The following is a 14,713-nucleotide window of genomic DNA, read 5'->3' as shown; positions in this document are numbered from 1 at the left end:
GAGTGTGGACGTGGTTGACTCTAAGGAGGTAATGTTGTACATAGTGAAGGGGTGGTCTGGAATAACTGAACCCATACATAGAATAAAGTAGTTAACAACTGGCTGAAGGGCAAGTACACAGTCAGTAAACTACAGCTGATAAATCCTGTGGTCTTGATATTCATTCCACTTAGTCACTCTGTCTTGTTCCCCCACTAGTTATCCTGGGGAACTGGGAACACTCTGTGGTTCAGACAATTGTCCCTGACCTCGCTGTGATCAGATTCTCCTCTTCCTTCAGTGTCCTCACTCTGGACTAGTCCTTGCTTTGTGTTCTTCACTGTGGTCTGACCCCTATGTACTTCTCCATTCAGCTGCCAACCTGAAGAGGGGAAAAACACCCCCTTCCTCTTGGTTTACAATAGCAAATCTGGTTCCTTTGACTACATCTGATCCATGACTATATGTCTGCCCTTCCCAACACAAACCTAGCAAAGGCCCTGGGGAGGCTGAGTTGAAAAAAATTTAATGATATTTCACCCTGCTTTATTCAAGGTCTTCCTTTTGCCAAGCTTCCTTCCCATCCTGAGCTCTTGGAATTAGAAATGAACCTTAGGGTTTCCTTCAGATGAGGTTTTGCTTTCTGCCAAAAGACTAAGAGGTGGTAGTCTAGTCAGTTCAGGACGCTCAATAGAATACCACAGACTGGGCAGCTTAAGTGGGAAGTCCAAGATCAAGACACAAGCAGATGTGGTTCCTAGTGAGAGCTCTCTTACAGACAGCTGTCTTCTTGCTATATCCTCAGATGGCAGACTGAGAGATCAGTTTTCTTGTGTCTTTTCTTATGAGAACACTAATCCTATTTATGAGGGCTCCATTCTCATGACCTAATTACCTCCCAAAGGTCCGACCTCCTAATATCATCACAGGGCTTCAACATATGAATTTTGGAAGGACTCGAACATTCCACAATAGCGGGCAGCTATAATTTTATAACTATGTTGGGTGGGAGTTACTTGCCCCAGGAAGCCACCCATCAGGTGGAAGGCCATGAGCCCTTCTCTTACCAGAAAAGTCATCAGGCTTTTATACAAATAAAAACTATCTTCACCCACCCTCCTGACTGATCACCACAGACATGTCTGAATTGTGAGCAGCTTCCCACCTTTGGAGGCACAACCCAAAGCACTTACCACAACTTTATTCTCAAATGGAAGCAAAACAGGATTTTCTGTGCCCTTTTCAGTTCAGTTTAGTCGCTCAGTCTGTCCAAAACTTTGCGACCCCATGGACTGTAGCACGCCAGGCCTCCCTGTCCATTGCCAACTCCCAGAGTTTACTCAAACTCATGTCCATTGAGTCAATGATGCCATCCAACCATTTCATCCTCTGTTGTCCCCTTCTCCTCCTGCCTTCAATCTTTCCCAGCATCAGGGTCTTTCAAATGAGTCAGTTCTTCACATCAGGTGGCTTTTATTTAAGCAACAAAGTATTTTCTTCTAGTAAAGCTCTATAATATAACAAAATATTCCAAAATTTTAAAAGGCACTGAGATAATATGTAAGTTAACAAGCAGAAGGCTTCTTTCTCTTTAAAATTCATAAATAAAGACATGTGCTTACAGCATGGATTATTTTTATTACTCCTTTCCTCAATCCCTTCCTGGGAGAATTTAACAAACCTTTGGAAAGGAGCAGAGTAACAAGACAAAAGTAGGAAATCATATGGGAAGAGAAACACTATGAAGAAAAGCAAGGGGGAAAGGAAAGTCGAGGGAAAGCAAAATTCTAGTCCTCATTTACCCAGTTTGCTCCTTTAAATGTCTTTTGTAAAATAAAAGTGTCTTTCCTTCCTAGGAAAGAAATGAGTTTATGAATAACAATTCCAGCGAACAGGTCCTATATGTTGATCCGGTGATTACAGAGATAGAAATCATTCTCCCAGAAGAAAAACCCATGGGCTACAAGAAAGAAAACAATACAGGATGCCTGGAGAGAAAAGAGAGCCTGGAGAAATCACTACTCACCGACACTACAGTTGTTTATATTCCTGATCTCAACACTGGGTATAAACCCCAGATTTCAAGTTTTCTCCCTGGGGGAAACCATCTCAGCAATGATGATGAAACAGCTTCCTCAATTCTGGAACCACCAGCTGATTCCTTAAACTTGGGAAACAATGCCAGGTTTAAAAAATATCCTGATTTTGCTTTTTCTGTCTCAAGTACAAATTCACTAAGCAACACACTATTTCTTGAAGAATTAAACCTCATTTTAAATCAAGGAGAATGCAGTCCTCCGGACATGCAAAACTCAATAGAGGGGGAAACTGCCATGCTTCTGGAAGATGCATTACTGAATGAAACTATTCCAGAACAAACTCTGCTGCCTGATGAATTTGTCTCCTGTTTGGGGAGCATGAACAAAGAGTTGCCATCTATTAATTCTTACTTTCCACAAAATATTTTGGAAAGCCACTTCAATCGGATTTCACTCTTAGAAAAGTAGATTTGTGTAGTCAAAAGCTGCCTTGCAATCTGAAGAGGGCTCTCTCTCAACACAAATTTAATTCTGCCCAATTTTTTTTAATTAGAGAATTAAGATCCAAAGATGAAACATACTTCATGGCCACAAAAGCAGCAGAAATATTAGAGAAGACTTCTATATTTTAAAAAATGTTTCAACTATATCTTTTAAAAATTTTCCTCATTGCAAGACACTAAAGAGATCTCTCTGTATGAAGGATAAATAATGCAAAATATATGGTAATGAAATAAATGCAGAAAATAGTTTTTTAAAATCGAGCTATTAGTATTTGCTTACAAGAGGAAAAACAAGTTTAATTTTCATTTTATTACTTAGTAGATAAAAATATAGCCCACAAACAACCAAACAAGTAAGGGATGGAAACAGAGGAACAATTAATTACATATTTACTGTGGTTTTTTTTTTTTTTTTTCTACTGCTTTCTATTCAGGTATTAAGAATGTGACCTTCCTTGTTTTGATTTTGGACTGAGAGAGTTGTAAACAGTGATGTGTGGAAATCATGAGGTGGTTGTCTTCATTCTAGTTAAGAGTGACGACGTTGTTCTTCTGTGGTGTAGCTGATGTGTTAATTACAGAAATGGCAACCCACTCCAGTATTCTTGCCTGGAAAATCCCAAGGACTGAGGATCCTGGTAGGCTACATACAGTCCATGGGGTCGCAAAGAGTCGGACACGACTGAGCGACATCACTTCAGTTTCAGACTTATTGAGGTAGAAGAAGCAGGATCAACAAGGTGTAATTATTTCTTTTGTATTGGATGTCTGTCAGAAAATTATTGTAAAAACAGGTGTATTTCCAGATCTGGGATGGCAATACTTGCCACACCTGTCACTGCCCCATAGTCCATGTGTCCTATAAACACCATTAACACATCACCATGTGCCTTGCTGCTGGCCCTAAGGTGACCTCAGAATCCTCTCAACAAAGGACTCCTGATGACCACAGCCAATAAGGGCTGGGGTTGGAGGTGAGCTCTCTGCCAACCAGGTCAATATTGGAAGTGGGTAATCTTAAAAACACAAAATGCATATTTTTAAGCTGAAAAATGGTAACCAGCAGACTTTTCTATTATGATTAATTTTTACATCAAGGGGAAATTTTTTCTAATGATCAGAGCCATTTGAAAATTGAGCAATTACCGACTGAATTTCTCTTCCTCTTCTAACAGTTGTCAGTGATAATTTATATTCAGATTAAATAGTTTAATTTTACTGTGCTGCTGCTGCTGCTAAGTCGCTTCAGTCGTGTCCGACCCTGTGCGACCTCATAGACAGCAGCCCACCAGGCTCCCCCGTCCCTGGGATTCTCCAGGCAAGATCACTGGAGTGGGTTGCCATTTCCTTCTCCAATGCATGAAAGTGAAAAGTGAAAGTGAAGTCTCTCAGTTGTGTCCGACTCTTGTGGACTCCATGGACTATAGCCTACGAGGCTCCTCCATCCATGGGATTTTCCAGGCAAGGGTACTGGAGTGGGGTGCCATTGCCTTCTCCTTAATTTTACTGTACCAAAGCAGTTAATCAAAAAAGGACCAGTGTTCAGCATATTGAGCAAGCTAGTTTGTTTTGTCTTGGCTTTTGAAAAAAAAAAAAAAAAAACAACAACCCCAAAGTAGTTTTGTCATTAGATGTCCCCATGAGGAGGATGACCAAATATCCTGGCTTATCCTGGTTTTTGTTAATTGTGGGCAGTGTGCCCTTTCCTTCTCAGAAGCATCCCTTTGGATGATAAATCATTTGGTCATTCATCATTCTAGTTATGAAAACTGCTAATGTCCAACATATAATTTATCACAATTCATTTATTTGGCTTTTTGGACAATCCTCTTTATTTTACTTTATATCATTTACTAAAGCCATTGTGCTCCAAAATGAACATTACTGTTAGTGTTAAAAAAAATGTATCTTTTACTGTGAAATTTTATTTGTCCTAAAATATGTATATATTTGTTGTATTTTACATATTCAGAAAGCTGTATATTTTAAATCACTAACAAAATGCTAATATTAAATATCTTGACTTGTAAATGATCATATGCTTTTGCTTTATTCTTACCTAAAGGGAGAATATAATGAAGCAAAGATGCAGGTAGTATTTGAGATAGAGATAACGAAAGACCAAGATGAATCTTTGATGTTTACCAATCTGATGAAGACATCTGTTAACAAGTAAAGAATATTTTCAGAGTATATTTCAGTATAAGTGTAACCTGCCACACATCAAAAAAGCTTTTGTCAAGCTTAAAGGATTGAAGCACTATCTGATCTTCTGTGTTTGTTTCAATGCAGTCGGTGCCTCCTTTACAACATCTCCTTCTTGCCCCCCTGGAGCAGGAAGGAGCTGCTTTCTCTCGTCACAGTGTCTTCCTACCCGCATCATATTTAGCACAGAGGAGACACTTCCAGTTCCACCCATGCCACTGACCTTGTTGGTCCCAACAGGCTAAAAATGGAGGCTATACTTACGACCAAAGCAATGTGCCTGCCATTGTCCCAACTCAGAGAAAAACTTAACTGCTTCATCACCATGCAAACTTGATCAACAGAAAAGGGTTTTCTTTCTTGGATTCTTTTATTCAACAAGTTTTCACTGAAGCATTGAAGGCCCCTACTCTGTGTAAGGCATTTTTAATTAATATGCTCAGTTGCTCAGTTGTGTCCAACTCTGCGGCCCCGTGGACTGTAGCCCACCAGGCTCCTCTGTCACCGGATTTCCCAGGAAAAAATACTGGAGTGGTAGCTATGTCCTCCTCCAAAGGACCTTCCCGACCCAGGAATCGAACCCCAGTCTCCTGTATTGCAGGCAAATTCTTTTATCATCTGAGCCACCAGGGAAGCCCTGCCTTCCCTGAAATGATATCGATGTTAACAAAATCAGCCAAGTCCCTGCAGCCTTGGGGCTTCTATTCTAGAAGCAAGAAGCATAAAATCTTTGCCCTTCAGGGAGCTTATATTTTGGTGGGGAAGGAGGTGATGATAGGAGGTGGAGAGAGGCAGAAAAAATATATAAAAGTAAAATGCCACATAATGAGTGCCATGAAGAGACGTAAAATGGGATACTGTAGTAGAGAGGCACTTAGTGGCCACTCTGTGACGGGCAGTCAAGGAAGGTCTCTCCTAGGAGGGAACATTGACACTGCAGTCAAAGTCACAGGTAGGAGCTGCATGTGAGAATCAGTTTGCCACTGACAGGTCCCTTTCAAAGAAGAATTCTCCAGTAGTTAATGTCTCTACTTCTCTCCCTTGTGGACAAGCTGCTCTTAACTGCAGCCCTTTGCCACCTTTCCCTTCCTCAGCCAGAATTTTCTGTAGCTTTAGGGGACAAGTGTGTATCTTTTCATCTTTCCATCCAGCTCTTGGACTTTTTAACTTTCTTTCTCTGAGTCTCAAAGTCTTGCTAAGTTTCTGCTTCCTAAATGAATGTGTTAAACGTATTGGTGTGGGTTAAAGAGAAGAAGGAAGAAAGAAAGAGTGAGAAAAATGTCCCTGGAGATACCACTGAGTGGAAAGAAGGGGAGAGAAAGATAAAGAATGAAAGGTAGACTAATATGCAGGATGCTGAAGAAAAATGGAATGCCTTGGTTCTGGACAATACTGAAGCTGATTAACAGATTTCCAGTTTCCTTCTGGTCATGTATCTTCTTTGGCCCTACCTCCCTTTTCTTACATAGAAGCAATATGGGGAGGAACATCTGAAGTACAATTTGAGAGTATCTTCTTGATTTGTGTGTGTGTTTGTGTGTGTGTGTGTGGTGTGTGTGTGTGTATGCTTTATCCTTTTTTAAATTAGGAATTTGTTTTTACCAGAGTTAGAAATAACATCGATGGGACTTCCCTGGTGGTCTAGTGGTTAGGAATCCGCACTCAATGCAGGGGGCCTGGGTTCGAGCCCTGGTCAGGGAACTAGATCCCACATGCCATGACTAAGAGCCTGCACAACCAAATAAATTAAAAATGAGAGAGAGAGAGAGAGAAAGAAAAGAAATAACATTGATGCTGTAAGAGGGCTTTGGTGTTCTAGCACGCGGTTCTCGGGTAACGTGGGTTGTTGTTTGGCCTTCCAGGTTCAAACAACAACCCAGCTTCTTTTCTTTCCTTATATTTTCAGTCCCTTTGACATAGAGGCAGTATATGACTGTGGCACAGGGCAGAGGTTTTCAAAAGTTAAGTTTAGCAATTGACCCTTTTTCTCCAATGAAATCTGTTGCAGAAGCCCCAAATATAAAACAAGTGAAAGCAAATCTTCTGTTGAAACAGAGGGTGAAGTGCATGCCTGTCCCATTGCCTCTCCTCTGCCACTGCAGCACCCTATCCATCCATGCACAGTGAAAATCCAAGGCTGAGGAATCTCTAGTCCACACATGGTGATCTGGGTCCTAGCCCAGCCCTGAGAAGCCTGTACCTCAGGATTGTACTAACCTCTCCCTCTCAGCCACAAGGCTGCTACCCAGACAAAGGGAAACAGAACTTCCTGGAGCCTCGATACGCTCTGAATGTAAAAAGCTTCCTCTCAGAGACTGCTAATAGAGGTGGTACTATATGCAGTAATTAACTTGTTTCTTTCCAATTATTTCATCATAAATGTCTGGATTTTGTTCAAGTTTATGTTCTCTTTGTGATCACTAAGAATAAAATATTGTGTTGTGAATATAATTAGATTTTATAAACCCAAAGACTGCTGAATTGTGCTGCAGTTTATCTCTCTATGAAATAATTATACCAATTATAGGAGGTGATGTTTTAATGGAAAACATTACCCACTTGGAAGACTCTACTGATTTAAAATAAAAGAAGTGATTAAAAACAATTTATGGATCTCTCTTGGGTAAGAGCATGAAACTAATATAAAATAATTGGATTCTGATTCCTGGAGTGGATTGTGTGCAACTTTCTTGGATGCTATAGTTAAGGCAATATTATAAGAAACTTTAAGAAAGATTTGATACAATGTTATTATGTCTCTTTCCCACTGCGAAGATCATACCATTAAATTCCAATTATGTTTCATGTTAGGATTCTAGCTATTTTGCTAATTTTACTTTTCAACTTAATTTAGGATAAATACTCTGCATCTCTTATATACAGAATTTCCATCAATTTTCTGAAGATGCATTTCCTTTATATTTATGTTTGGGACAATAGCTTATTATTTAATTCTTATAATTAACATTTAGCAACAAATTAAGAACATATTCTTAAATCATCCCTTTTTGTTTGGGGAAGGAAAAGGATTCTGACCTCACTTTATGAGAAGAAATATATATGTATAGACTAAGCAAGTATTGCAGAAACAGTTCTTGAGATCATTGGTTCAAATATTCAAGCAAAACAAAATGCTGTTTCTAACCATAAAGGCATACCTAAAATTAGTGACTTTGTCAGAGCACAGGAAGGAAATCATAAACAGTCAAACACTAGAACCCAAGTGTGAGATGCGGAAGTCAATAAACCTGACTGCTTTCTTTCTGGTCACATCCTGCCTGAGAATTTTATTAGAAGTGAGTGACAAAGAAAGGGTACAATGGTAATATATATATATATATATATATATATATATATATATATATATATATTTAAGCTATAAAGTTATACATGAAAAACCACTTTAAAAATCTAAGCTATGCCAATATAAATGGAATAGAAAGTAACTGTCCCTCTCCATATCCCTCCTTCCCATATGCCATTCCCATCATCAAAAACAGTGACTCTCGACAAGTTAAAAGAAGCGCAGGTTTAATCCCTGGGTCAGGAAGATCCCCTGGAGGAGGGCATGGCACTCCAGTATTCTGGAGAATCCCATGGACAGAGGAGCCTGGCAGGCTATAGTCCACGGGGTCGCAAAGACTAGGACATGACTGAAATGACTTAGCAGGCATGCACACACAAGTTAATGGTTTTCTTTCCAGTATGTTTTCTACCTAAATGTTAACATATGGTATTTCTCTGTGACTTGTTATTTTCACCTATCAATATATCTTAGAAATCTTCACATGTCATTACATTTAACCTTTTCTTATTCCTTTAAGCAGTTGCATAGCATCCCATAAAATAAATATATTTTAATATACTTTACCTATTCTCCTGATAACAGACATTTAGATTGTTTCCAATTTTTCACAAGTACACCCACTCCTGTGATGAATCCTCATATATATATATATATATATATATATCTGCACATATATGAGAATTTGTGGGGAGGGATAGATACCTAAACAGAGAGGCAAGAATGGGAATATGGGGCACCTGAGAGGAGAGGCAGGAAGTGTCACTAGACTTGTGGACTGAAGAGAAGGAAACAGGACCAGAAAAGTTGGAAAGCATGAATCTTAGGTAGTGCAGACTGCTCTCGTCCACCTAGTAAAAAGCACCTAGCTAAACTCTCATCATGTGCCTGTTTTGTTTCAGTGTTCAGGAGTTCATGGTAAACATGCAAAATTCAATATTCTTTGGATACTGGCTGATGTGATACTTATTCAAAACCTTGTCTCATCTGGATTTAAACAAAGTTCAGCATGCATTTTACTTTGGCATTTGATGTAGAAGATTTATTTTATATTAGTTTCTAAAATTGAAAATCACTTGTATTTCATTAAATGAGATTAAGATTTTAAGAAGCTGCCAGCTGCCAAGTATTTGCAGGTTCATTTTTCCTTTTTAAGTATTCATTGCACATTCCACCTAGTGTGCTACTTCAGAGATTCCATTTGATTGAATAGAGATAGCATACGTAGAACCTTGGGAGGGCTTGGGAAGGAGCTTGCTAAGGCCCAGCGTGACCCAGAAAAGTGATTCTAATGCAACAAACAAACCCCAAAATGCTTTGGAAACGCACTAGATGATGGTCTTAGTCTATCCTCATAACTTTAGTGAAATGATGATTTTTTAAAAACTTTTTAAAACTCTTATTTTTCCATTTTATTTATTTTGTTTTGCTAAGCAATGGAAATCTTCATTTAACAAAAATTTTGCAGAAAAGCAAATGTAGAGCTACAAATATAACTGATGTTGCAAATAGGTAGATTGCACTTTCTTTTATTTTCCCTTTAAGAGGTTGGATTAAAGCCAAACAATCAAGGTTTTTGAATTCCAAACCTACCACACGCCAAGTGTATGGCCTTGGGCAATCACTGGAGTTTCATGTTCTCTTCCTTGTCCTATTTTCTGGGAGAGAGATATGGTCGTGATGTACCTTGTGAAAGCAGGTTTGACTGAGTTGACTTCTCTCTCCTTTCTGAAATGCTGTCTTTACTGCCCTCCCAGGACACCAGCCCATGACCTCTTTTCTCTGGCTACTCACACTCAGCCTCCTTTTCTGGTTTCTCCTAGCCTCACGGTCACTTAAATGCTAGAGGTCCCATAGCTCAGGTCTTGGTTTCTCCTTTGGTGACCTTGTACATTCACGTGGCTTTAAACACTATCTGCTGCTGCTAAGTCAGATTAGCCTGACATTGACCCTGAACTCCAGACTCATACATTTAGCTGTCTGTCTGACATGTCCATTTGCACGTCCTCACTGCCTATAAGACCCAATACAAGATGGTCTTATGAAATTTTTCAGTAAATAGTACTGCTCACAAATTTGGTGTCATCCTTGATTTTTTTTTCTTTTTTTTCTCATGCCTCACGTTACTCTATCAGGAAAACCTAGCCACTCTACCTTTAAAATATATCCAGAATTTGAATCACCTCTTACTCCCTCAAGTCCACCACCCTAATTCAAACCGCCAACATCCCTTGCCTACGTTCCTGTAAAAGTTTCTTAGGGGCCGTCTTCAATATTGTTAACTAGACAATCCTGTTAATGCTTGTCTGTTCAAAACCTGTCAGTGGCTTCCCATCCCACAAACGATAGCAGTCCAAGTCATTCCAGTGACCTATGAAGCCCTACCTGGTGAACCTCTCTGTCCCCCTGGCCACTTAGCAGACACCTCAGGGCCTCTGCCTTGCATTTCCTCTTCTTGAAATGCTCTTCCCCAAGGTTGTTGCATGGATCACTTGCACACTATCTCTGGACCTTCCATGTCACTCTCTCTAAAATTGGAAACTTGTCCTCCATACTTCCTACTCTCCTCTCTTCCCTTTTCTTTCTTTAATTGTACTCACCACCATCTAAATTCAAACATACTGCATATTTAATACATTGTTCATTATTACCCACTACAGTGTAATTTCCAAGAGGGTAGAAATTGTCTGCTTTTTTCTCTATCCATCATTAATGCTTAGAAGAGTGCCTGGAACATCATAGGTGCTCAATAAATATTTGTTAAAAGAATAAATGAATAATAGACAATGGTTCCGTTTATTAATTCTGTTTCCCATTAGAAAGAAAACAATATTACATGGAGGCATCAGAGAACTTTCAGACCTCAATGTGTTTTCTGAGGCTCCTCCTTACAGTCTACCATTTTACCATTATCACTGTTGTTTCTTTCTAAGCTGCCACTGTATAACTGATGAGAAAGCAATGATACAATGTAAAAATATGCATATTTCTTTTCAAATCTGCAATTTCCTTTCCTCAGATCATTTCAACATGACAGTTATTTTCAACCACCATTTTTACTTTTGACTGAAGTCCTTACTTCAAATAAACTCATATGGCAGAATGAATAACACCTCAGTGAGCAAACAGTACTTTGCATTTCTTCGGGAGAAAATGTGTCTAGCCACCACACTAATTAGACAGCTCTCACTGATAATCAGGAGCAGAAAAATTGTGTGGTATGTTAAAGAAAATGGGCAAACCAACAGGCGTGCTCACCTTACAGGACATTAATTAAATAGCTCACTAATTAAAAAAAAAAAAAAAAAAAAAACACTAGCTGAATTCTGAAAGTCAGTCTTGTTGATAAGAACTTTGGTGTAAAAAAAAAAATCACTGAATTCTCTCTAAAATAGTCAAGTAGAGATAATCCATAGAATGTACTTATTTACCTATTATTTTTCTAAATGCCATCTATTTTGTTTCAATCTCACCTGTTAATTTTTTCAGTGAAACTGGTGACTGGTGATTTATGCAGCCTGGCAGAGCTGGGGGCACACATCCATTGTCCTGACTCACCTGCAAAAAAAACAATCCCCATCCTCCCTCCTACTCCTGTAAAACACAAGAGGTACACCTTTTCCCTGTCAGGGTACTCTCTCCACTTGGCACTGGACTCGCCCCTCATCGTGTGCCTCCTTAGGGACTGGCTACAGTTAACTGTTTATCATATCTAACTTGATCCCATTCACCAGTGTCTGGCTCATAATAAATGCGGTAGAAACTTCTACCTGATTCTTCAGCATCCATACTTATACTCTTTACTTACTATCAAGGCCCTTATAATATTGAAGCAGCAAGGTACCCACCAAAAGCCATTTTCCAGGTTTCCTTACCACTATATGTGGCCATGTGACTAAGCTCTGTTCAATGAGACATGCATAGCAGTTGATAGACGGGTTTCTGGGAAGTCTTTTTAATAGGGGAGACAGACACACGGAGAAATCTTGATCTTGTTCCCCACCCACCTCCTTCCTCCAGATGAGTGGAAAGTGGATTGATAGCTAGAGCTCCAGCAGCCATCTGGGACCGTGAGGTGCCATGGAAGATGAAAGCCACACAGTAAGAATGGTGGAGAGAAAGATGGAGGGAGCCCATATCCCTAATGATTTTGAGGAGATGCCCTGGAGCACTTACCTCTATTTTGAGACCAAACTAATGTTTTTAACTCACTGTTATTGGTGGTCTTGATATTCCTATCTGAATAATCCTTATGGATGCAGTAAATGCATGGGGTTAAGGGATTAAGAAGAGGTGGCAAGTTTACACAGAAGAACTATACAAAAGGGTCTTAATGACCTGGATAACCATGATGGTGTGGTCACTCACCTAGAGCCAGACATCCTCAAGTACAGTCAAGTGGGCCTTAGGAAGCATTACTATGAACAAAGCCAGTGGTGGTGATGAATTCCAGCTGAGCTATTTCAAATCCTAAAAGATGATGCTGTGAAAGTGCCGCACTCAATACGCCAGCAAATTTGGAAAACTTATCAGTGGCCACGGGACTGGAGAAGGTCAGGTTTCATTCCAATCTCAAAGAAAGGCAATGCCAAAGAATGTTCAAACTACCGTACAATTTTTCTCATTTGCCAAAGAATGTTAAAACTACCATACAATTATGCTCATTTCACATGTTAGCAAGGTAATGCTCAAAATCCTTCAAGCTAGGCTTCAGCAGTATGTGAACTAAGAACTTTCAGATGTACAAGCTGGATTTAGAAAAGGCAGAGGAACCAGAGATCAAATTGCCAGCGTCCCTTGGATCACAGAGAAAGCAAGGGAATTGCAAAGTAAAACATCTACTTCTGCTTCATTGACTATGCTATAGCCTTTGACTGTGGATCACAACAAACTGTGGAAAACTCTTCAAGAGATGGGAATACCAGACCACTTTACCTGTCTCCTGAGAAACCCGTGTGCAGGTCAAAAAGCAACAGTTAGAACCAGACATGGAAGAATGGACTGGTTCAAAATCGAGAAAGGAGTTTGTCAAGGTCATATATTGTCATCCCACTTATTTAACTTCATGAAGAGTTGTTGTTCAGTTGCTAAGTTGTGTGCAACTCTTTGAGACCGCATGAACTGCAGCACATTAGGCTTTCCTTCATTATCTCCCAGAGTTTGCTCAAATTCATGTCCATTGAGTCAGTGGTGCAGAGTACACCATGTGAAATGCCTGGCAAGATGAATCCCAAGCTGGAATCAAGATTTCTGGGAGAAATATCAACAACCTCAGATATGCAGATGACACCACTCTAGTGGCAGAATGTGAAGAGGAACTAAAGAGCTTCTTGGTGAGGGTGAAAGACGAGAAAAAGCTGGCTTAAAACTCAACATTCAAAAAAAAAAAAAGAGACAATCATGGCATCCAGTCCCACCACTTCATAGCAAATAGATGGGGAAGAAGTGGAAACAGTGACAGATTTTATTTTCTTGGGCTCCAAAATCACTGCAGAAGGTGATTGAAGCCATGAAATTAAAAGACACTTGCTCCTTGGAAGGAAAGCTATGGCAAACCTAGATAGTGTATTAAAAAGTAGAGAGATCACTTTGCGACAAAGGTCTGTATAGTCAAAGCTATGGTTTTTTCAGTAGATATGTATGGATGTGAGAGTTGGACCATAAAGAAGGCTGAGTGCTGAAGAATTAATACTTCTGAATTGTGGTGCTGGAATGGATTCTTGAGAGTCCCTTGGACAGCAAGGAAATCAAATCAGTCAATCCTAAATGAAATAAATCCTGAATATTCATTGGAAGGACTGATGTTAAAGCTGAAGCTCCAATTCTTTGGGCACTTGAGGCGAAGAGACAACTCACTGGGAAAGACCCTGCTGCTGGGAAAGATTGAGGACAGGAAGAAAGGGAGGCAACAGAGGATGAGATGGTTGGATGGCATCGTCAACACAATGGACATGAGTTTGCGCAAATTCCAAGAGATCATGAAGGACAGGGAAGCCTGGTGTGCTGTGGCCCATGGGGTCGCAAAGAGTCAGACACAACTTAGCGACTGAACAACAATATGCAGCAAGTAATCAGAAATTAGTTTTTATAAGAAGGGGGGGGAATACACCCCTTTGGTGGTCATCTATCATCTGCCCAGTTACCCTTTCCTGGGAACTGCCCCTTGCCTCCTATCTGCATGTTCCCTCAGTGTTACCCTGGCCAATTAGCTGCAGGCATTGGTGTGGGTTATATCCTATCCCAAGGCAGGCCAACCAAATGCCTTTCCAGGACTTGACTCTGTTTATTAACAGTTGAGCTAGAAGTGCACACCTGATCTAAGCTGGACCAACCAAAGGCCTTCCCCAGGAATTCTGGAAGAACAGTGTCTCTCCAGTGACATAATTTTAGATGCAAAGCTCAGAAGCTGTTGTCAGTCATGTTTCTTTCCCCTATGTGACCAGAATTTACAAAGGAGGATTGTTTGCAGACAGAGAGCAAGAAGAATAAACACATGAATAGAAAAGGGCAAAGAGAAGAGATGGAATGAGAACCCCAGTTCAGAGGTTCAGAGTTCCTGGTTTTAATTGTTATTAAGGTTCAATTACATTCATGACCTAAAGTCTAAGAGGAACCTTCATCATACAGTCATCTCTTTGCTTCAGCTACTTCAGCTGTATTTATGCTATTTGTAATTGAGAGTT

At 39.9% G+C, this 14,713-nt stretch overlaps 1 protein-coding gene across 1 annotated transcript in view; it reads left to right on the top strand.

Moving 5' to 3' along the window:
- IL23R (interleukin 23 receptor) overlaps positions 1 to 4,540 on the top strand; it is a 76,989-nt gene extending 72,449 nt beyond the window's left edge. The window contains exon 11 of the mRNA XM_070786350.1: positions 1,836 to 4,540. Within this exon, the coding sequence (XP_070642451.1) occupies positions 1,836 to 2,486 (651 nt within the window). The 3' untranslated portion in view covers positions 2,487 to 4,540. The remainder of the gene's footprint in view (positions 1 to 1,835) is intronic.
- The last annotated feature ends 10,173 nt before the right edge of the window (positions 4,541 to 14,713 follow it).

The sequence above is a fragment of the Bos indicus genome, chromosome 3, assembly GCF_029378745.1.
Source record: "Bos indicus isolate NIAB-ARS_2022 breed Sahiwal x Tharparkar chromosome 3, NIAB-ARS_B.indTharparkar_mat_pri_1.0, whole genome shotgun sequence".
Classification (NCBI taxonomy): Eukaryota; Metazoa; Chordata; class Mammalia; order Artiodactyla; family Bovidae; genus Bos; species Bos indicus.
Note: the sequence above shows the minus strand (reverse complement) of the source record. Positions and strands in the feature narration are given on the sequence as shown.